General features: G+C 56.4%; 7 protein-coding genes across 7 annotated transcripts; 3 read left to right on the top strand and 4 right to left on the bottom strand.

Annotated features, from left to right (window-relative positions):
* Positions 1 to 48: 48 nt before the first annotated feature.
* On the bottom strand, positions 49 to 9,094 carry CAOG_07858 (hypothetical protein). Its single transcript, XM_004342893.2, has 5 exons — positions 8,933 to 9,094; positions 8,205 to 8,284; positions 7,932 to 8,048; positions 7,544 to 7,822; positions 49 to 7,463 (listed from the first exon to the last, which is right to left on the bottom strand). Exons 1-5 carry the CDS (start codon positions 9,018 to 9,020, stop codon positions 144 to 146), a joined length of 7,884 nt encoding a protein of 2,627 aa, XP_004342943.1. The 5' UTR covers positions 9,021 to 9,094; the 3' UTR covers positions 49 to 143.
* Positions 9,095 to 9,236: 142 nt separating this feature from the next.
* CAOG_07857 (hypothetical protein) lies at positions 9,237 to 10,311 on the top strand. Its single transcript, XM_004342892.2, has 2 exons — positions 9,237 to 10,093; positions 10,228 to 10,311. Exon 1 carries the CDS (start codon positions 9,284 to 9,286, stop codon positions 10,079 to 10,081), a length of 798 nt encoding a protein of 265 aa, XP_004342942.1. The 5' UTR covers positions 9,237 to 9,283; the 3' UTR covers positions 10,082 to 10,093; positions 10,228 to 10,311.
* Positions 10,237 to 13,306, bottom strand: CAOG_07856 (hypothetical protein). Its single transcript, XM_004342891.2, has 3 exons — positions 12,589 to 13,306; positions 12,095 to 12,229; positions 10,237 to 11,990 (listed from the first exon to the last, which is right to left on the bottom strand). Exons 1-3 carry the CDS (start codon positions 13,247 to 13,249, stop codon positions 10,345 to 10,347), a joined length of 2,442 nt encoding a protein of 813 aa, XP_004342941.2. The 5' UTR covers positions 13,250 to 13,306; the 3' UTR covers positions 10,237 to 10,344.
* A 127-nt stretch (positions 13,307 to 13,433) lies between these two features.
* Positions 13,434 to 14,544, top strand: CAOG_07855 (hypothetical protein). The gene is made up of 5 exons (XM_004342890.2): positions 13,434 to 13,446; positions 13,546 to 13,689; positions 13,796 to 13,877; positions 13,981 to 14,090; positions 14,199 to 14,544. The coding sequence occupies exons 1-5, from the start codon at positions 13,441 to 13,443 to the stop codon at positions 14,340 to 14,342; spliced, it is 486 nt and encodes a 161-aa protein (XP_004342940.1). The 5' UTR covers positions 13,434 to 13,440; the 3' UTR covers positions 14,343 to 14,544.
* On the bottom strand, positions 14,493 to 16,741 carry CAOG_07854 (hypothetical protein). Its single transcript, XM_004342889.2, has 11 exons — positions 16,657 to 16,741; positions 16,482 to 16,565; positions 16,314 to 16,397; positions 16,143 to 16,226; positions 15,986 to 16,069; positions 15,808 to 15,891; positions 15,641 to 15,724; positions 15,479 to 15,562; positions 15,314 to 15,397; positions 15,160 to 15,240; positions 14,493 to 15,082 (listed from the first exon to the last, which is right to left on the bottom strand). Exons 1-11 carry the CDS (start codon positions 16,728 to 16,730, stop codon positions 14,512 to 14,514), a joined length of 1,398 nt encoding a protein of 465 aa, XP_004342939.1. The 5' UTR covers positions 16,731 to 16,741; the 3' UTR covers positions 14,493 to 14,511.
* A 139-nt stretch (positions 16,742 to 16,880) lies between these two features.
* On the top strand, positions 16,881 to 19,405 carry CAOG_07853 (acetyl-CoA acetyltransferase). The gene is made up of 7 exons (XM_004363219.2): positions 16,881 to 17,005; positions 17,301 to 17,418; positions 17,877 to 17,972; positions 18,065 to 18,165; positions 18,287 to 18,430; positions 18,532 to 18,633; positions 18,746 to 19,405. Exons 1-7 carry the CDS (start codon positions 16,952 to 16,954, stop codon positions 19,352 to 19,354), a joined length of 1,224 nt encoding a protein of 407 aa, XP_004363276.2. The 5' UTR covers positions 16,881 to 16,951; the 3' UTR covers positions 19,355 to 19,405.
* Positions 19,406 to 19,466: 61 nt separating this feature from the next.
* Positions 19,467 to 22,267, bottom strand: CAOG_07852 (hypothetical protein). The gene is made up of 4 exons (XM_004342886.2): positions 21,482 to 22,267; positions 21,093 to 21,234; positions 20,898 to 20,997; positions 19,467 to 20,762 (listed from the first exon to the last, which is right to left on the bottom strand). Exons 1-4 carry the CDS (start codon positions 22,101 to 22,103, stop codon positions 19,554 to 19,556), a joined length of 2,073 nt encoding a protein of 690 aa, XP_004342935.1. The 5' UTR covers positions 22,104 to 22,267; the 3' UTR covers positions 19,467 to 19,553.
* Between the last annotated feature and the right edge of the window lie 75 nt (positions 22,268 to 22,342).

The raw sequence follows: 22,342 nt of genomic DNA, 5'->3' as shown, positions 1-22,342 counted from the left end.
GAAATCCAGTCGTGGAAAATTCCATGAAAGAAAACAACGAACAGCGAGTGCATGATGGAAACTGATAATTGGTTATTGACAAATTTGATAAAATACTGAAACAACGTTCTGGACAGTCATGATAATCACAAAGCTCGTGGGAATCAAACCCATTGCGCGACGGGGCGGTGGCCACTTTCGGAAGAAGACCCAACAATGGCGCCCTTGTCGTCCAGCTCAATCACATCCATGGGCATCAACCACTCATCCAGGTTTTGGGCGGCGGAAGAAGAATTCTGCGGGCCCTTGGTGGCCTGCGACTGCAGCATGAGCTGGTCGGTCTCGGCGGCGAGCAGAGTGGGATGCAGAGCTTCCAGCAACAGAGCCTTCGGGCGGATCTGGTGGTGCTTGGCGTTCAGGCGCATGAGACTGTTGAAGGGACGAAAATCGGCTGTCTGCGCGTGAAACCAAGACCACGCGAGAGGGTATTCGGACGAATAGGCCTCGTTAATCTCCCAAGGCTTGAAAAATTGCAGCCGAGGATTGGCCGAGACCGTCACGTATTCGGACTGCGCCGCCTGCACAGCAGCGGGAGTCGTGGGAGTGGCTTGTTGCGACGCCTGCTGCTCTGCTGGTTGCTGCTGTTGTGCCTTGCCGGTCGCGCCGGCGGAGGCAACAGAAACAACTGCTTGCACGCCCGGCGCAAGGAACATGCGGCAGCAACGCGCGCGCAGTTCGGGCAACAGTGTGCACATTTCTTCGTTCAAGTGCTTCCGGAGCTTCTGGTTGGACGCATGTTGCTGGTGCTGCAGCTGCTGTTGCTGGTGTTGTTGTGTAGGCCCAAGCGAAGTCGTTCGACCCGAGCCAGAGGCCAGATCGGCCGCGTTCGGGCCGGCGTTCAGCATGGAATTTTCAACGGGATCGACGAACGAGCACATCATCGAAAGCATGTCAATCACCTGCGTGTAGGGATCGCCAATCTCTGAAAGGACATTGTGGAGATCAAGATGCAGCACCGAGATGAGCGTCGTAATCCAGCGATGATAGTAGTCGTCAGTGGATGATGAATCTCGATAGGTCAGGATGAAGCTCGTCAAAGACAGGACCAAGGCCAGGTCGATTGCCTGCTCGTTCGGCAGCGGGAAGAGATGCATGACGGCCAGGGCCGGTTGCTGCGGAATGGCCGACTGGGCGCCCGCACGCTGCTGCGCAGAGACATGGGCCTCCCACTGCTCAACGTGCCACTGCAAGCGCGCAAGCAGCGTCGAGAGCAGCTGGCTCGGAGAGATGGCGCTCGCTGAGATGGCACGGAGGCTGCTGGCTTTCAACAAACTGATGACCAGATCAAAGACCGCGCGCTCAACGACCAGAGGCGACGTTGGGGCTTGATTCGTTTGCAGGGAGGAGGGAACGAGCACACTGGAGCGTGAGATTTGTCGCCCTTGCTGGAACACTGACGCAAGCGCTTGCCCCGGCGACCGTCTCGGCGCAAGCTGGGTGCCCATCCCGCGTGCGGTGAGCAGCGCTCGGTGCAACGGGCACGACAGCACATCTCGTCCGGGAACCTGCCAAAAGTCGAGCAGCTCCACGACAATGCCGTTCATGACGCAGGGGTGATCGAGCGACTGAATCAGGTAGTGCGCTGGCGGAACACCTGGAATAACTGTTGGGTCCTGCCGAGCGTGGGAAAACCCGTCCACAATCGCATCGAAAAGCCTATCAAGCACGTCACGGCGCTGTTGCGCAGTGGTATTGGACGGCAACGTGTGCACATACAGCCGTGTACGCAGCCAGGCTTGCGGGATGTTCCAGAGGGTGAGGCCGGCAAGCGAAGGCATGGCCAGACTGTCGTACTCTTCGGCGGACTGATTTGGCAGCATGCGCGTCGAAAGGGTGAGCGCGTCGGAAGGGGTCAAGGCGCGCTCTGTCAGCGCGGGCAGGAAGGCAGCCGAAAAGGCACGCGACACGTGGGCGTACGGCAGATCAAACACTGGGTGGCGAAGAACCAGGTCGCGTGCAACAAGGCACGCCGCTTCCCACAGGTGGTTGCGCGCCAGACAGGTGAGCTGTACCGCCAGCAACGCCAGTTGGTCGCTACGGACTGCCGCGAGTCCACCATGAAGGACGACAATTTGTCCGAGCGTCCAGTCCTCCAGGGTCGCATCCCGCTTGCCGGCCCCAAAGAGAGCGACAGTCAAGGCGAGAAGTGCATGGACCTGCGCGCCCAACTGGGTGTCGTCCACATCCATGTCCCAGGAAGCAGTGGGGGCCGAAACGCTCGGCGGGCCTCCTCGCGCGCCCACCAGCGACTGTGCAGACGAAATCGAGTTGGGCGAGGCCATGTTGGTGGAGCTGGACAGCCCCAAAGAGGACGATGCAGCCGAGGGAAGCCGCGAGGGTGTCGGCAACGCGCCAGCGGGCGACGATACACCTGAAACGCCATGCGATGCCGAGGTAGCACCGCCACTGCCAGACGTGGTCAGCAAAACTGTGCTGGAAGAGCGTCGTGCGGCGGCGGTGAGCTGCTCCACGAGCGTTGCCATTCGAGGAAGGAGAAACTCTTCAACCACACGCGAGACGCTCAAGACGCCGCGCGCACACAAACCGACGACAAGACTCGCTTCGACTGCTCCAAGCACGCTCGGATTGGACGAGTCTGGACCGGCAGAGTTGCTGGTACCCGCATTGCTGCTGTCGGCGGCGACGGGCTGCGGATGGCTGGCGCTTTGCGTGTTTCCCATCATGGCGGTAAGTGCGGATGTTGGCGTGGCGGCTTTGGGTGGCGCCAGCTTTGCAGCCACGCCGACCAAGCTTGCCAGAACCTGTGTGGTGCTCGACTCGATGGGGAGTTGGTCGCTGAGCTCACACAAGACTTGCGCCCAGTCAGCGCCATCAGCCAGTGCAGCGATGACATGCGGCGGGCGGTGCCCTCGCCGCGAGGAAACGACATGGCGTCGAATTGGCGCCGCAGGGGTGGTGTCCATCATCATTCCAGAGTCAAGAGCAGCAGCAGCAGCAGCAGCAGCAGCATCGTCTCGACTCGTGCTGGTGGTCGTCGGGTGGTTCAAGCTGCCGCTATTGTTGATGGTGGCACTGGTTGGCTGGCTGTGTGCCTCAGAGTCATCCATCATTGGGTCACTGAGCGCCTCGACTGGGGTTGCTCCAGAGTGGGTGGTGGGGAACGGAGAAGCGACAAAACCGACGGATGTTGGTTCTGGAGCCAAGCTCGGGTCATCGAGGAAGGACGGGGACGAGTTCTGAGGCCGCGAGGCACTTGGAGTAGGCCTGCGGAAGGCGCCGGGCTCGTCAAGCGCAGCAGCAGCGCTACTAGTGGGACCAGCGGCCGCCTGAGACAAAACGAGCAACACTTGGTGCACAAAAGCGGTCGTTAGGTTGTTCACGTTGCGGCCCGCAGCAGTGAGCTCTTGAACGATCGCCACAGTGTCAATCGTTCTGGGCTGGCTACGGCGGATGTGTTCGAGCAGCGTCGAAGACAAGGCTGTCGAGTAGTTTGACTCGGCGGTACTTCCTGGCACGCCCGAGGGAGCAGCCATAGTGTGGACGCCTGATGGTGGCACTGCGCCGCCAGACAAGGTGGACGATGAGTCAAGCGCGCCGGGCGATGAGCGAGCTGTCGAGGACCCGTACCGTAGCACCGCTGGAAGCCGATTGGCATGCTGAGGACAACTCGCCCCGAGAGTCGGCTCAAACGCAATGGCACGCTCCACAAACCGGGCTGCGTGTCGGGCGAGCGGAGCAGACCAGAGAATGGGCGAGATTGCGGGCGGGAAAACAGCTGCGAGTTCGACTTCTGTGGCGCTGCAGGTTGCCACCCAGCCAGTTGCTCCGGCGGTCGTGCCAGTCTCGGTCATGACCAGCGACGGCAAAGCCTCAAAGAGAGACAGGGCCAAGTTCTGCATGAGCTCTGGTGAAGCGTCTCGCAAAAGCGGCAGCGAGTCGACCAGCGCCAACATGCCCGCCAGAAGTTGGACGGAGCAATGCGCGGCCAGCTGCGGGTTGGAGATGAGGAGCAAGAAGCGCAACAGCAAGTCGGGACAGCCAAGATGCAGACACAACCGCGCCAGCTCGAAAAGCTGCTCGGGAGCCAGCCAAGGGAGCCGACGAACGAGCGTCTCTGGCACAAGACCGGACGATGAAGCGGTCGCTTTTGCGCGCTGGTTGGCAGATGCAGAAATGCCTCCGGGCACGATGGGCGCCGTCGACACGGCGGTGGCGCCCAGCCGCGATTGCTGGTGCTGCTGCTGCTGCTGCTGCTGCTGGTGCGGCGATGAAAGCAGCCGCCCGCGGTCGATGTGCGCGACAAGGCAGTCCATGACCAAGCTGAGAATCTGCCGGCGGTTGTGATGAGAAAAGTCCTGGAGCTTGTCGCAAGCATCAGCAAAGTCAATCACAGCCGGCGCATGAGAAGCATCCACCGAGTCCATTTGTGGCAACAGCTGCACTGCAAATTGACGCGCAAACCAGCCAGCCCGCTGCCGCTGATGGTGTTGGTGCGCGAGAGAAGTGCGCAATGTTTGCAGTGGAACTCCAGATGCAGCCTGCTGGTGGCTGTGTGGCAGTGTATTTGCGTGCATGCCGCCGCTAGCAGGGTTGGGTGAGGCAAACGGAGATGATGCAGCGGGACCAGCTGACATGGCCGAGTACGATGCTGCGGTCGAACCCTGTGTGCCGAGGGGCGTGTCGATGGAGACGGGGGTGCCAAACATGGCGGTGGCGTGCTGGTGGGAGGAAGCAAACCCAGGCCGCTGAGCGCTTGACTGCAGCGAGGCCGATTGCGGCTGTAGATATTGACCGCCATCGCTCGGCATGCCAAAGTCGTTGGACAAGACGGGCTCCGAGTTGGGCGGAGAGATGCCAAAGCCCGACGCGTATCCAAGCGATTGCATCGCCAATCCACCCATCGCGGAATTCGGCCGCTCGGAATAGGCAAAGGTCGGTGAAGGGGTTGTTAGCATGGCTGGCGAGGCGGGGGACACGGACGGAAGGTGTGCTCGCTCCGAAAACTGCCCATTCTTATGATCCAGCTGCGATGCCATGTGGTGGGACTCGTTGCGCTCGTATGCGGCCTGGACAGCTGGGTCATGCACCTGAGTGGAAATGCGGTTGAGCCATTCGACCAACAAGCGGGCATGGAGACGAGTGGTCGCAATCTCGTTCGAGGCAACGGCGGCGGCATGTCGAACGCCAACCAGCGTCACGCGACGCTGGCTACGATCTTGGGCATGGTCGTCCACGTTGAAGAGTGCGCGGAAGTTGGGCGTGCTGCTCGCTGAAAAGGTTTGTGCCAGCCTCGAGTACTCGGGATCAAGCGCGTGGGCGAGACCGACGGGCAGTTGCTGCACGAGCGCAAAATGGCCGACGGCGCGTTGCTGGGCCAACGTCAGCGGCGCCGACGGCGGACGGCGATGCAGTTCGATCGCACAATCCATGTCGCCGCGAGAGATGAGCGTTTGGACGTACGCGTTGTGCGAGAAGAGTCGCCGTGAAGTCAGCTCTGAAAACAAGAGCACTAGTCGTCGCATTGTGTCTTGGATTGGCAGTGGCGCTCCCGCCGGAGCTGTAGAGATGGGATTGGTGCTCGCTCTGTCCAGGGACGAGGAGCGGAAGAGGGAAGCCCACTCTATGGATTGGTGATCTAGATACTGCAGGAAGACAGATTGCAATGGCGACGGAAACGTAAGCGAGGGAAGAGACCAGAGTAGTGGGTTGTTGTTGTTGTTGGCATCTGCTGCTGCAGTAGAGGAAGAAGAAGCGGTCGCGACAGCAGTGATTCGACCGTCGGGCTCTTCAATCCGCACTTGCTTGGAAGGATGGCTTTCTGAATCAAAGTCAGTGTACTGATGTCTTCGCTTTCCGGTGCTGGTCGGAAGACTTCGAGAGGTTTGCGACTCGGCGGCAGGAAGCACTCCGGTCTTGCCAGAGTGGAGAACTCGCGCATGGTGGGTGAGCAAAGCGACCACCGTCAATGCACGCGAGAACTCGCGATCGGGGACGCCGTGGGAGTGAACCGCCCACTCACACAGTGCACGAACAACGCGAGGCTGCACAGCGAGTCGCTGGCCGGGGATGGAGGGCTCGGGTTGCTGATAAAAGACTGTTCGGTACAATGCTGCAATATCGCTCCGCTGAGGCGTGGATGGCGACGCCGAGGAAGCGGATGAAGCAGACAGCAACGCAGTCTCGTCCAAGAGCGGATACAGCTCTAGTGCCTGCACCACGCGCGGTGTGAACGGCGACGTACTGGAAGCCGCAAGCTGCAGCCAGGTCAGAGTCGGATCGAGTTGAGCAGGAACAAACGATGCAGAGGAGGACTTGGCGCCCGAAGCAGGGAGAGCCGCAGTGGCTGGAGGTAGTCGAGAGGACGCATTGCCAGGAGGCCCAGTGTTGCGCGCAGCCCCGGATGCCCCTGCAGCGGCAGCGGCAGCGGCTGCCGTAGCGGCCGCGGTGCGGAGACCGGAAGCAGCCGTCATTGGACCGGACGACAGCCCGGGTGCGCCTTGCGCCGAAGCGGCTGTCAGCTGCGAGTACTTGAAGAGCAAATCAACGCGCCGTTGCAACTGGCTCATGGTGGAGCGGAAGCAGCTCTTAAAAGTCGAGTCGCCCGATGCATGGAGGTGAGCACCGACGAGAACTTTGGAAATGCGCGCAAACGTGCGAACACCGTACGCGACCTGCGCGTCTGGACAAAGAGCGATTAACGATTGCATTAACAGAATCAGCGCCATGTGGACTTGCGGGTGGTAGGACTGATGCATTTGCATCAATCGCGTCGAGGTGGCCTTGTTCAGCTCGTCCAGCATGACCCCGGACTGCAGGAGATGACCGGGTGACGTGACTGCCGACGATTTTTGGGAGGCGGGAAGGCTGTCCAGCACGCTCTTGGCGGCGCCGGACATGGCGTTCGCAGAGGCATCGTCAAACTCGCGCAAGCGCTTCTCGCAGGTAGTGAGCATGTGGCGCACAAACGGTTGATAGAGGGCGATGAGCTCTGCAAAGTCGACGACCAGCGGCACGACCAGCGCGAGTGCTCGCACGTTCGACTGAGCTACGAGCGAAATGAGGCAGTCAAACACCTTGCGCCGATCGACCAGACCATCCACGTAGAGCGCAACAAGGAGGCGGCAAAAGTACTGCCATCGCGCATGGTGGGAATTGAGGACGGTGATTGCCTGCTCTGCCGTGCCCGCGGGGGCAGCAGCGGCGGTGCTCGAGCCACCGGGACCCGGAGTGCGGCCCTTGGCAAAAGCAGCCGACGACGGAGCTGGAGAATGCCCGGGAGCTGCAAGACTACCCGGAGCAGACTGTGGAATGCCTCCACCGGCTTGGGCCATGACAGCACTCGGGATTTTGTCAAATTCCTGGAGCGCGGCCTTGGTGGCACTACATACATGACTTGCAAGCTCTTCCGACAGTGTTCGAAACTCGGTTTTTTGTGTGGCGTTGTAGTCGCAGGCAAAGATGAACTGTGGGAACGAGAAGGCAACGAAATGAGTTTAGACATTGACTCGCTCGGTTCTGCTGAGGCGCGTGGGACATCACTTACTTTGACAACCCAGGTGATGAGTGAAATGGGCCAACGCTGCTCGACGCGCAAGTCACAAAAGTGATTCCACACAATTTTGCGATCGGTGATTGGGTAGCTCGCGGCGAGTTGCGACGGAGTCATGCTCCCGCTCTCGACTTCGACAAACCATTCTTTGAGTGTCATGTGCTGGCCAGGTCCGCGGTTGTATGTGATTCCCTTGACATTGTGCGAGTCGTGATCGGGTATTTGAGCTCTCGAGGCCCGGGCTTTGCGTATTGACCTAAACCCGTCAAGAGTCTGCAGAGCATCACGGATTGTGGGAGGAGTGGGGGGGGAGGGAAACAAGGATTGTGAGCAGGATGGCTTGATTGGTAGCAGTTCAAGTGCTTGTGTAAATGGAGTTTACAAGTTGTAAAATGCGCTCGTCTTTGGCACGCGAATGCCACGAGCCGTCCTCTGCGTCCACAGCCTTTGCCTGTTGCGTGTTGTAGCCTTTAGCAAGCGTTTCTACATTCATTACGTCCTGTTCGACGACACACGCGATGCAGCAAACGAAAAAAAAAAAATACGAGTTAGCGTGATGGGTCGGTTCAGAAGATTCAAAAACGCATTGTGTGCTGGTATCCAAGCGACCAGAGTTTCTTGGCACTAAACGTAATCGAACAAGAGAGAGACTTACTTCTTGCTGATCTCGCCGTTGCGGAAACAAGTCCGGTATGCCAAGTTTCGCTGACAATTCGACCCGCTTTGGCCGCTCCACTGCAAGAACGAAGCAAACCCAATCCAAAGATTGCAAAAGGTGAGCACCAACAAGTCCATCACGCAATCGGATTGAATCGTGTTGGTGAGGAACATTGTGAGTGCAAATTCAATGGTTTCAAATTTGAGTACGAATCGAAACATGCAAAATCCCGACCACCACGGGCATTTTCGTTTCGCAAATGCTCCTCCAATGCGGGATTGCCTGCATTGTTGTTCAGCATTTCAACCCTATCGTTGCCTTTCCATCTTGAAGTTGGCGAGCACGCTCGTACGGAACCGTACTTTAACGGAAGCCAACTGCGCCTCGATTGTGCCATCCCACCACCTCCCCGCTCTCTCGCTGTCTCGCTGTCTCTGTCTCGTTTGGTCTGCCCCATTCACAAGACCGAATGACAAGTCAGCTCTGGAACCTGGGCGTCTCGTCCGTCCCCTCAGCTCCAATGCGAGATCTGTCAATTGCGCCTCTCTCCGATTCAACGGTGCGCGCTCTATCCCGCCCAGACCAGACCAGACCAGACCAGACCACCCAGGACCAAAAGCTGGTTGGAAAGTGCTCTCTCGCTTTTGCCAGGCTTGGTCTGAGACGAGCGGCGCGTCTTCGAATGCATGCTTGATGCTCGTCGTCCAGCTTGATAAACTGCTTACGCTCGTATGGCTTGAGCGCATGGCTCGCTCCAGTCGACCCGCTCGGTGGGCCCCCGATGGAGGCACCGCTTGGTCCGCCAGTGGACATTGGTGCAATGCTGGGGGCTTGAGTGCTTTTGGACGGTACTGCAAGGGGCGTTTGGGCAATCGCAGCCGTTGAGAGACTGAGACTGAGAAACCCAAAAAAGGATTCAGAGCAGTATATCGAAGATGAAACATAAAAAAAACTAGCATTTTGGTCAGAAAATCAACGGCTTTGGAACCAAATCTGAGCTTTACTTCTCAGATTCACTCTTTTGTTGTTGTTTACAGTATTTATCAAATTCAAACCCACTCTCTTGCTGCGACAACATGGCAACCACAACCACAACCACTGCAAAGGTCAACTATCGCTATGGCCGGATCCTGCTGCTGGGCGACTCAATCACGCAGCTGTCGGCCGTGGAGGGAGCAGCGGCGTCGTGGTCTGCGCTGATCTCGTCCCACTTCCAGCGCCGCGCTGACGTCCTGCGCCGCGGATACTCTGGCTACAACACGAGCTGGGTCCGCGCAGGCCTCGTCCAGATGCTCGAGGCGAACGGCGCCAAGCTGCGCGCATCCCAGCCGACCGCGAGCGAGCTCGACAACCCAGACACTTGGCCGTTCGACGCCGTGGTCATCTTCATGGGTGCCAACGACGCCCGATTCAACCTGCCCCAGCATGTGGATGTCGACCAGTATGGAGCAAACCTGACCGAGTTTGTCCGCGTCTTCCACGATCAGCTCGGCGTCCCGCTGCGCCAGATTGTGATTGTCACGCCGCCAGCCGTGGCCAACGACAAGTACGAGGCATACACGATGCAGACCTACAACGAGCACCGGGCGAGGTCGAACGAGGTCACCCACAAGTACGCGGTCGAGGCGCTGCGCGTTGCTTCCTCCCTTGGGACGCGATCCCTCAACCTCTGGCAGGCCATGAACGACCAGATCGAGGTCTTGCCAGAGCGTCTGCGTGACGGGCTGCACTTTTCCGAGTCTGGCGCCGCGTTCTTTGCCACCTTGCTCATTCCAGTGCTGGACGAGTGTCTCGCGCACATCCAGACTGTCCTGCCAGAATGGCGCAACATTGACTTTGACAACATCCCTGGCACCTTCCCGCCACGGACTTGAAGCTGTGAAGAGGTGCTGTTTGAGTGTGTGTGTGGGGGGGGGGGTGCGCCTTCGTTTTTGTTTGTTTTGTGCTGTTTTGCGAAATTTCAATCCCAATCTGCTCAATCTACTTTGTTCCTCCGATTCTCTACCTTTGGACAGAACAGGTCTTGCTTCGATTTTGTGCATGAACAAGGGGTCGCTTCACAAGCAAGATTGTCTGTATTAACATGCATCATTTCACAGCAAGATGTTTGTTTGGTTTCAAAAGTACTGTAGCAATTTTACAAGAGCCGCCGCGCTACAACGCGCGATCGGAAGGTGGCAGAAGGCACGGGGAAGAGCAGACGCAGACTCACAACAAGAGGCAGCTTGAGACTGGGATCCAGCGTCATGACAACGCGATCCGTGTCTTGAGCCAGGGTCATGTCGGTCACGCCGGTGCTCGCTTGACTGTACTCCTGGAAGCTGGCCACCGAGAAGACAGACATTTGATAGCGAAGGGGTTGGTGTTCGACCGTGTTGATGCAGGTCAGCGCAGACTCGTGACTTCGAGGAGTCCGGAAGGCGCAGTTGCGCGTCAGACTCAGCGTGCGCCGAGATGCAACGTAGGTGACGAGCAAATCAAAGCCATAGGCAAACCCAGTCCACCGCCAGGTAACGTCGACATCGGTTTCGATGAATCGGCCGCACCGGATGCTTTCGCTCGCAAAACACTCGAGTTCACGCAGCAGAGAGGGTGTCTCGGGCTTAGTTGGTGGCGGTGCGGCGAGTGCTAGGGGTGAGCTCGCTCCTGGGGTCAGTGTGTGCCGAGCAGAAGCAATGTTGTGCTGGGCGGGGGTGGGAGGAGATGTCGGCAATTCGGCGTCTGGAGAAGAATCGGACGCAGCAGGCGAGAGCGACGCTGCTTGGTCGGCGGCAGACTGCGTCGTCTGGACTTCAATTTCTTCAAACACACCTTCCGAATCCGCATCATCTGCGCTGGCACCGTCGTCATCCTGGCTCTCGGTCTCACTCTGCTGCGTTTCCTCCGGAAATTCGGGGAGCGCATCGGCTGCGGAGGTTGCGGGCGACAAATTGCCAAACAAGGGAGATGCAGCCGGGCGATTTGGAGTGGAACCGCTCGTTGTTGACGACAACGAGGCTACACCTGGCGTATGGATGGACTCGGCGAAGGCTTTCAGAGGCACGGCATCGCAATAGCCTCCTTGCAGGGACGAAAGCCAGAGCGCCTCGTAGTACGGCAGGAGCCATGAACGTGGAATGATATTGTCCATGCGCAACTCTTGGACGTTGGACATGGTGGTGAGCATGTGTTGGAAGCGCAGAACGGCAAACAACGCTGCAACGCCTTTGCCCTCCTTGGTGTCGAGATACGCCTGGACGTCCTGGCCACGCGCTCGAAAGAATTTACCCGAGCGCTTGACCATCGACGCTGGCGTGCTCAATGACGCAGTCGTGCGCCGCTTGGCCTTGAGTTCGTCAAGCTCGTGCTGGTACTTGGTCTGCTCCTCGATAAACTCGTCCGCGACTTTTGGCTGGAGCTGCAGGAACAGCCAGATTCGGCAAATCACGTAGACGTCGAGTTCCACAAACACAACGCAGAGCTTTGGCGAGGCAATCGTCTGCCGGAGCAACTCGAGCGGCATCTGTCGAAGCAAGGTGACCAGGTCGACAGGCGGCAGAACAAACAAAAAGTGGTCCATCCAATCTGCCAGCGACGGCAGCAGCTGGGTTTGTCCGTACTGATGCGTTGCCGCATAGTAGATTGGCAGCGTGGTGGCGGAATAGGTGCGCGACATGACCGATGCACAATGCGCGACGAGGTGTGGTATTTGGAGCATGGTTGCAGCCGCCAGCACGGGCACGACGATTGCTTCGTCCAGGGTGTACTCGTCGTGGTAGAGAGATTCAAAGGCCACTGTGAGCGCTGCAAACGAGCAAAAAAAAAGAGTGGTTTGAGTCAAACTGTCGACTTGGTGATGCTTTTCCGCAGGCGACAAATCAAACAAACAAACAAGCTCGCACACTTACCTTGAGCATCGATGTTGCTATCAAGAATCTCAATGTCGATTGTCGGGCTGGTAGACTCGGCCCAGCACGAGTCAAACATGCAACAAAAGTATTCGGCTTGTTTCAAGTAAACCTTGTGCAGCCGCCACTCTTGACCTGAAGTATCGGCATCAATTGCAGAGTTAGAGTTCGGCGCGCATGAGCAAAACTCACAAAATGGGACACATCCAAACCAAATAGAATCGAGTGATGAGTGGCGGTTGATAATGGATGTGGGAGCGCAATAAGACGTTTGAGGTTCTGTCAAAGTGTTTGTTCGATGCGTCAACAGAGCACGGCCTGTCCATCGAAAAGTTCCCCCAGCTCTCACCCCCACCCTCACCCAGCTCTCTCTACAATCCACGAGATGGTTGGTATGGAAGGGGACTTGTTGGAGCTTGTTCGTTTTTTTCCACCCCCCCCCCCGGCAAAGGGAATCTGAGAAGCAGCTGTTTGTTGAAGCAAGAGTTTGTTACCCAGCGCTCGGATGGTAATGTCGCTGCCTTCGCCGTCCTCGAACAGTGTTTCCACAATATAGAGCGACGCAGATCGTCTTGGGCGCTTGCTGGCATGCATTGGTGCGCGACGGATGAGACCCGACGCGTCAACGGTGGATTTGGACACGCTTGACGGGTTTGGGTCAAACGGTCGGGTCGAACCGGCTAAATCCGACATCGCAGCATGCGTGGGGCCAGCACTTTCGGAAGCAGCGTCGGCCGTGGCGTGCGAGACTGGCAACGACGCTGATTCATACGTCAGGTGGGCGGCGCGGGTGCTTGGCGGCGACTCGCGCTGGCTGAATGTTCGGCGGGCTGGCGAGGACAACGAAGCCAACGGCGAGTACGTGTCCGACTGCGGGTCGAGCGCAGGACCGCGCGACAGCTCCAGATCGGCCGGGAACAGCGAACTGGTAAAGCTCGCAGCGAATGGAGGCCAGGATGAGGTCTGGTGGGGCGGTTGCTGCGGCAGCTGCTGGCTGGAAGATAGGGGAAAAATTGCGGTCTTGGAATGACTGCCGAACTGCCAATGCTGCTGCTGCTGTTGATGCTGTTGTTGCTGTTGCTCCAGCTGATGCTGAGGATGCTGTCCTGCAGATAGCGACGAGCCAGCAGACGCAGATGAAGCCGTGTTGCCCATGTTGCGTTCGCGGCAAACGGAAGATTGATGTAAAATTTCGAGTTCTGAGATTTGCAGCAAAAAAAAAAAAATAGACTGAGTTTCGTTCCACCGAAGTGAAGTGACGAATCTGTCTAACTCGACAACATCCAAGCAACGCTTGAGATCTACAATGAATGGTACTTTCAGCCAGGTCAGTCGTTTATCCACAAATGCCTGTACGAATCTTGCAGATTGAGGGCTGTTTTGTGCGGGAGGTGCAGATGACATGGTCGAGTCGAACTGTCGCTGAGTGCTGCACTGTGCAATAACTGTAGAAGTACAACCTGCAAGTCAAGGCTGAGCTCGCACGCGTCGAGCAGTTCCAGCCAGCGTCGGCGGCAGAGTACGAGTTCCACCTGCTCCTCGCGTGCGCCCACTGCAAAGAGTCCACCGGAAAGCACGTCAACTTTTCACTGCAGGTTTGGGTGTTTGTGAAGTGCTTCATGATGATGGCACAGTGCTGGATGCATGGCAGCATCACCCGCTCAACCCCTGGTCCTTGGTCTGTGCATTGTGTGGAATCAGGACGAGGCGGACATTCCCGGTGGCCGTGGCGTCGCCAACTTTGTTGCCAAGTGCAAGCTGTGCTCGCGCGATTTTTCAATAGGTAGGTGCCGTGTTTGATTGATTGTGGGATGTCGCGAGGTTGTAGTTCTTGTCAGATTGGGAAACGCTCAACTTCTTGTTCGACATTCTGTGATTGGCGATAGAAATCATCAAGGGATCCATCGTCCCATACAAGAGCTCTAGCAACAATGGATTTGCGACCATTGCGTCGTTTGAATGCCGCGGCGTTGAGCTGACTGGATTTGAGCCCGCGGTACCGTTCTCGTTGTTTGTTGGTTTGTTGTTTGTGTGACGATTTGGCTGTTGTGACTTCAGCGACACTCAAAAGGCATGCAACTTGTGACTGTGTGCCGAAACGCAGAGCGGATGGACTGTCGTCGCAGAAGAAACAGGAACGACATTTACGGACGTGGATCTCTCCGAGGAGTTTGCCGAGTACGACGAGAAAGCCAGCGAGCCCGTTGGTATCAGCAGTCTAGAGTCTCGCTTTGTCGTATCCAAGTAGCCCCTGTACCGCAGCTCGGCATGCGATGAGTTGATTGTTGATTTTGAAAAATCATCTCAGGATGCTAGGCGCATGAACAACCCCTCAACAAAAGTGTTGTTTCGTTTTCAAAGAAGTGCAGAGATCTCTCAATGCGGTCGAAATAAGAAAGAGAGCGTTTCGTAAGACTTCATTGGTTTTCATTAAACGCGCAGTATCCAACATACAGCCATGCGAAGCGCACGTCCTTGCTCAACCGGCTGGGTCGAACGGAAGCTTCCCAACCCTCGCGCATCTGTCGGACGATGGAATGACTCTGTGGCCAGCTTGTCACAAGCTCAATAGTCCCATCGACAAAGGTCGGTTTTGCAGCGTACTCGTACCGAACAGCACCTTGCTCATCTCGGACAATGATTTCAAACACGTTGCTAGTTGTGGCACCAAGACGCTCGCGAAGCACGTGAATTGCTTTGACGCGGATTGAATCTCCAGTGATGCTCCTAGGAACGGTGACTTTCAGAATTCTGTTCGGGTCATCATCTTCATCATCGCAGTCTCGATTGGTATGCTGCACGCCTTGCCAATAATACGCTTCGTCCATGATGCGCTCGGCAATCTCGATTGGTAGTGCAGGTAGAGATGCGGATTGATCTTGCAGCTGCAGTCCGCTGATGAGCAAGCGAAACACGCTCTGAATGTCTTCAGCACTTGCCGACCGTGGAAGCAAGGAAAAGGAGAGAGGGTGCATCTGGCCGTCGATGCTGTGCAACGAACAAGCCAAAAGGAGCAGTCAGTTGGGCACTTTATTGCTTGCATCAGTTGTAGAGGGGGGACTTACGAAACCTCAATGGTGTCGTTGACATTGCGCGCCTCGTCAATCGCTTGAACACCAACATTGCCAATGCAATTACCTTGCAGACTGTCGCTGAAGGGGTGAGCAGGATGGCAAGGTAGGAAGGGATGGTTTATCAGCAACGCGCACAACAACCTACGTGAGACTAGTCAGCGTCGTATTCACTTTGAGCGCATCAGCGATGGCCTGCGCTCCAGTATCACCAATCTGATTGACTTCCAGACTGTCCATCCCCAGTGAGCACTCTGAACGGGCCCCGGATGCCGGATCACACACTTCCATACATCAACACGAGATGCTTTACTACAGAATTTCCAGCCTCGTGTTCACTTTGGGCGCCTCGGCGATGGCCTGCGCTCCAACATCGGTAATCTGATTGGCTTCCAGACTGTCCATCCCCAGTGAGCACGCTGAACAGGCCCCGGCTGGATCACACACTCCCATGCATCAACATGAGATGCTTTACAACAGATATTCCAGCATCGTGTTCCCTTCGAGAGCTTCGGCAATCGCCAGCGCTCCTGCATCACCAATCTGATTCTGCCACAACCTGTTCTGTCTCAGTTAGCACTCTCAATGGCCTTCGGCTGAAACCACTCCCTCACACGCATCTTTCAATGAGAGATGCCGTACAAGAGCCAAGACAGCGTCGTGTTCACTTTGAGGGCTTCAGCAAACGCCTGCGCTCCAGTATCACCAATCTGATTGACTTCCAGACTGTCCATCGCCTCCATCAGGTGAGCATTCTGGGTGCCCTCTGTTGAAATCACCCATTCACACCCATCAGTTCAGTAGAAGTGCGCTGTCTTACTCGAGCAGTGTCAGCTTCGTGTTCACTCTGAGGGCTTCAGCAATGGCCTGCGCTCCAGCGCCGCCGATGCGAGTATCACGCAGACTGTCCGTCCCCGCCTTCAGTGAGCGCTGCACGTGCTCTGCTGGATCGCACACTCACATCGGTAACACATTACTAGAGCTCAGTCAGCGTTCTGTTCACTTTGAGTGCTTCGGCAATCGCCAGAGCGCCTGCATTGGCAATCTCGTTCGATTCCAGACTATATTCGTCTCCTCCATCTGTGAGTCACTCTGCTTGAAATCGCCCGCTGATATGCATCGGTCAAAAAAAGCGAGATATGCCTTACTATAGTTTCGTCAGCGTCGTGTTCACCTTGAGCGCCTCAGCAATCTCCTGCGCACCATCACTGCCAATCTGATTCCAGCCCAGACTGTCCACATCCCCCCCCCTCCTTCAATGAGCAGTTCGCCCACCACCCACTCAAATGCTTCAGTCAGTGAGTGAGATGACTTACTTGAGACTAGTCAGCGTCTTGTTCACCTTGAGTGCCTCGGCAATCGCACGCGCACCGGCATCGCCAATCTGTTCTTGATTCAGACTGGTCCATCCAACATTTCGTCACTCCACCTGCTGTTGCTGCTGCTGCTGTCATCATGCGGCTCCAATTCACTTTCTTGCTGTGTGCTTACTCGAGAGATTCACTCGCATTGACTTGATCGTACAACACGCGCTGTCTCTCGGTCATACTTTGATCCGACAGCATTTGGATGAAAAGAAGTCTAAATAAAAAAGCGACTGGTTTGATTTCTTCTCAGCGTTTTGTTCATCATTGTTGCATGGATTGAAGCGTATGCGAACATGAACACACAAAATTGCGTGATTGCTGCTCACATTGCAATTTTGGAATTGTCTCGTCTCAGTCTTTTTTTTTGAATTGAACAAGTCTGAGCTCGTCAAACCGCACAGCCCCCATTCTGTTCAACCATGCTCGCTTCAACTGCTCGCTGCTTCTCGTCAACGGCCGCCGCCGCCTCCAAGGCAAGACAATCCTCGCATACGCTGATCGGGCATCCATTCGTCTTGTGAAAGAGAGAGACGGGGGGGGGGGTTGACTTGGCCTGCTCTTATCCACGAGCCGTGACATTGGGTCACACGCGCATGGTTCTCCACACTGCCATCGGCACCCACTCTCACGCTCCACTCATCATCAACAACAACATCATCATCATCAACATCATCATCATCATCGTCATTGCACCGTCATTGCGCATCATCATCGGTTCCAATCGCAAAAGGGTGCGACTCACTTACGCTTGACTTCTTTTTGTGACAGAACGTCTACATTGCCAGCTACGCTCGCACCCCGATCGGCTCCTTCCGCGCCTCCCTCGCTGCCGTCCCTGCGAGCCAACTCGGCGCCACTGCCATCAAGGGCGCCGTCGAGCGCAGCGGTGAGTGTCATATTCTGATATTCTGGGGTTTGTGCGGAGCTTTTTTGCTTTTGGCTTTGGCTCTTTTTTTTTTTTTCCGTCTTGGCTCCGTTCCGATCGCGCTTCCTTCCGCTTCCTGCAAAGGCCAATGCCGCCTGCAGTCAATGCTTCAGTCGGGGGTTTGATTCTGCTCTATATTTTCTATCAAATCCTTCGCGACATCGGAGGCTGAAAGCAGCAACGCACACAACTGTACTTGGGAACCGACGACTCAAACCTCCGGTCTTGGTTTCTGCGCAAAAGATTCGCAGCAAAACGCTAATCCTCCGCTCCTCCCGCTTCCGCTCGCTCGCGTGTTGTCGTTGCTGGTGCTGTCCTTTTTTTGCCCCTATTCTGGAGCTTGTGGCCATGTCTTCTTGGCGTATTCTCAAAAACTCACACTTGCGTTTTGCTTATTCTTGAATCTTTCACTGTCTCAGGCCTCAAGCCCAACCAAGTCGATGATGTCTACATGGGCAACGTTATTTCCGCTGCTGCTGGTCAGGCTCCTGCGTCCCAGGCTTCCATTTTCGCCGGTGAGCGTCCTTTGCCTTCCTGCCTGCCGAGTATTACAGTGTGTAAACCTGCATTGATTAACACTTTTGCGACTCTGAAACTGCGACGACAGGCCTGCCCGCGACCGTGCCATGCACCACTGTCAACAAGGTTTGCTCGTCGGGCATGAAGACTGTCATGCTCGCGGCTGGCACCATCGCTCTTGGCCACAACGTACGCAACAGCCACTCACCTTGAAGTTGCGCTCTTTTCTGCGAAAATGCATGTCGAGCTGACCCCCCCCCCCTCTCCCCTTTTTTTGCTGCTGTTGGTCATGTTTGTCTCCTGCACTCAGAACGTCGTTGTTGCCGGTGGCATGGAGAGCATGTCCCAGGTTCCGTACTACCTGTCTCGCGCCAACTCTGGCTACGGCAACCAAAACTTGGAGGATGGCATTCTCAAGGACGGTCTGACTGACGTGTACCACAAGATTCACATGGTACACTTTCGAAAACACGGCTTTTGTTCAAACGGTCCATCTCTTTAAATTGTCGTCTCTGTCGATAACTCATGCTGTTGCGTGAACTTTGCACCATACAGGGCAACTGCGCCGAAGACACTGCTGCCAAGCAGAACATCACCCGCGAACAGCAAGACGAGTTTGGCATCCTGTCCTACAAGCGCTCGGCTGCCGCTCATGAGGTACGGTTGAGGTGCTGAGCCCGCCAACCCAAATCATCCACCAATGATTGACACGAGCTCTAATCTCACTTTTTCTCTCGACTCTCACTCATTCTTCGTCTCTTCACCCCAGCGTGGCGACTTGAAGAAGGAAATCGTCCCCGTCGTCATCACTGACAAGCGTGGCAAGTCCGTCACTGTCGCCGAGGATGAAGAGTTCCGCCGCGTCGACTTTGCCAAGTTCAAGGACCTGAAGCCTGCCTTCCAGAAGGACGGCACGGTGACTGCGGGCAACGCAAGCACCTTGAACGACGGCGCTGCTGCTCTTGTGCTCGTTGGCGAGGAGGCCGTGTCCAAGCTCTCTGGAAAGCCACTTGCTCGCGTTGTTGGCTGGGCCGACGCTCAGCGCCCTTCGATCGAGTTCCCCATCGCTCCCGTCGACGCCGTGAAGAAGCTCCTTGCTAACGCGAACGTCAAGATCTCTGACGTTGCTCTGTGGGAGTTTAACGAGGCCTTCTCGGCCGTCGTCCTCGCCAACGCAAAGATTCTCGGCCTGGACATTGCCAAGGTCAACGTGAACGGCGGCGCCGTCTCTCTTGGCCACCCTATTGGCGCTTCTGGCGCTCGCATTGTGGGCACCCTTGCCTACCAGCTCCAGGCCCACCCCTCCGGCACCTACGGTGTTGCTGCCATCTGCAACGGCGGCGGCGGCGCTTCTGCTGTTCTTCTCCAGCGCCTGTAACCTCTGATGGCGCCCATCGAAAAGTAACTAAATAAAAAAAATGAAACACCATTCTCAAACACCAGCAAGTGGAGCGAGCGAAAGCAATAGAACACGGAAAGAAAGAAAAAATAGCTTATGCATTTTCTTGTGACAGTACAAAAGCAAAAGTCACAACACCATGACTGAGAAAAAAGGACGATAATACTAAGACATTTGGCTACCGATAAGAACTTGTCGAACCGTTAGAAGTTGGGGCACGAGGAGGCGAGGATTGAGAAGGATTACTTGAAACGGCAGCTGGAGGGGAGACTGCGATCGCAACGCCTGGCATGCCACCGCCAAAGAAGGAAGGCACGTTGGAGGAGCCGCGTGAAGAAATTGGCCTCGGTGCCGCACCCATAAATCCCGAGCCAGCCGAGACGGCCAAAGGGTTGCCAAAGCCAGAGACAGAGCCACTACTCGTGGCGCTGGCAACGCTGCTCACGCTTCCGCTGCCGAAAAAGTGGTTGCCTCCTTGCTGAACGCCTGCAGAAGGACGAGAAGCGTTGGACGCTGCAGCGAATGGGCCAAGACCCGGGGTGGCCTTCCCAACCCCTTGCTGTTGCTGTTGTTGTTGCTGCTGCTGCTGCTGAAGCAGTTGCTGTTGTTGAAGCAATTGCTGCTGCGCTTGACTCAAGCCAGGGTTGTAATAACTCGAACTCGTCGGGGATTGCGGCTGCTGCAAGGAACCTGCGGTGGTGCCTGGGGGCGATGTGGCGAGCGATTGCCGGAAGGCGCCAAACACGGCCTGGGAGGTAGATTTGGGCTGAGCGCGCTCCAACAGCGACTGCTGCTGTGAATAGCGCGGCTGCTGGGATGACGACTGTGAAATGTTGACAGTCAACGCACCAAAGCTGCCAGACGTTGACAGCGAAGGATGCTCGACCGGGGAGGCCAAGGGCCCATCTTCAGGGCCGCCATTGATCGTCCCGTAAACATCGCTGCCATAGGGTGCAGGAGTAGCGCCGTTTGGCGCGGCGGCTTGCACAAGCGGGCGCCGAGCCTCGCCGGGCTCGCGAATGCGCGGCGGGAGTCGCCGCAAAATGTACAACACGAGCAGGCACGGAATGACCTCTCCAATCAAAAAGAAGGCTGCAAGAAAATAGTTGTTTGTGTCGTACGAGTCGTAAATCGAGCTGACGATGGTGAAGGTGGCGCGCACCGAAAAGCAGAACGCGCACACAACCGTCACCAGGCCAACCTCGAGCATTTTCTGCCGGCGGCCCCGCGACTCGACGCCAAATTGGCGAAGCATGCGGTACAGCCGGCCGCCGTACAAGACAAATCCCGTTCCAGCAACCAAGGTGATGAAAGCGTGGTAAAAGTTGTCGATTTGGTCCAGCGTAGACTTGTAGTCCAGAAAGAGCAAGAGCAGCCAGATGGTCAGCTGCGGGAGGAGTTGGGTTGGGGTGGAGGGTGAATGGTGGAGGGTGGCCGGGTGGCGGAAGAAAGAACGGCAAAAAAAGAAGAACGGTGAGACAAAACGCCGCAAAATTGCTCGAGCGAACAAAACAAAACTCACCTGCACAAGATACGTGACAAGATTGGCAGAGACGTAGATGGAACGGAGCCAGCGTTTCATAAAGACGGATCTGTTCTTGGCATGTGCCATGATTTCAGCCCTGCGCCAAACAAGGACGGCACAAAGAGATGCGGAGAAATGAGCGCCAAGACAATGCACTCGCGGTTGTCACGTTCAATGCGAAAGCATCCTCACCAGAATAGCACAATCAACGTGTAGGACGAGAAGAAGAGATCGCCAGGCAAGTCGGCCAGAATGGCGTAAATCGGGTGTTGCAAGTCCACCTTGAAAAATCCGGACGGAGTGCTTGGCGAGATTGCAAAGAAGACGCATCGAACTGCAGGGTTGATCCGACATAACAAACAAAAAAAGGGCAACATCAAGAGAACGAACAGAGTTGAGTAAAGATCGACGGTGCGAGCGAGTGCGAGGCACCGGAAGGGGACATTTAACATCAAAAAACTCAGAAAAACCGGACAATCAGGCAAAATCTCCACTCTGCGGCGCCCATCGAGCTCCACCACCACCACCACCACCACCCAAAGCAAACAAGAGGCACAGTTTCCAAAGGGTGGATGACGTACCAGTGTTGAGCAGCATGGTGAGGAAGAGGAAGGACTTTTGCGTCGACCAACCGAGCTGCGGGGCGCGCAGGCGGATGCGGACGAGCTGGACGACAGGGATGAGGCACAGCACAAAGTACACGCCGGCGAGCGCATAGAAGAGGTACTCGTTGTTCGCGTCGCCAGTGTTGTCGTTGGGAGACGGGGTGGACGTAGGGAAGGGTTGGAAGCCAACTGGCTCGGCTGAAACAGCAGAACCTGCGGAAGCGCTGGCTGACGACGCGTCTGTGGCCTGTGCAGCGCCTGCCAGCACGCCGAGTGCGAGTAGCGATGACGGTGATGATGCCAGCCATCGCGCAGACGCCCGCCCCGCCGTGGACGATCTGCAGGCTATCCGATGCTGCTGCCTCTTGAGTCGCTGCAGCTGTTCGTTCTGCTGTTGCTGTGATGCTGCTGTTGCTGCTGTTGCTGCTGTTGCTGCTGCTGTCACGTGTGCAAGTGACTGTGTCTGTCGAGGTGCTGGGGACGAGTGCCGTGGTGGTCGAGTCGTCGTGCTGGAGCTGGGGTCGCCGTCCTGCAGCAGGAGTGGCTGACGGCGGATCAGCTGCCAGACAGATGCATCACCTGCAGCAACTCCAGCCATATCTAGTGCTTTGTTGATGGAAACCCCGTTGCGCGCTCTCTGCCTGGTGGTTGCTTTTGTGCACAACGACGAGTGCTGCTGATGATGATGCTGATGGTGATGGTGTGGATGGTGATGCTTGAAAAAAAAAAAAAGAGAAACCGAAGAAAACGAAAAAAAAAAAAACAAAAAAAGGAATGATAAAAAAACAATTCCAGCGATCAATTAGATGGTTGGCAGTTTGATTTCGCCGCACTCTA

The sequence above is a fragment of the Capsaspora owczarzaki genome (genome assembly GCF_000151315.2).
Source record: "Capsaspora owczarzaki ATCC 30864 unplaced genomic scaffold supercont2.16, whole genome shotgun sequence".
Taxonomy (NCBI): Eukaryota; class Filasterea; order Ministeriida; family Capsasporidae; genus Capsaspora; species Capsaspora owczarzaki.
This window is presented reverse-complemented; position numbering and strand designations above follow the sequence as displayed.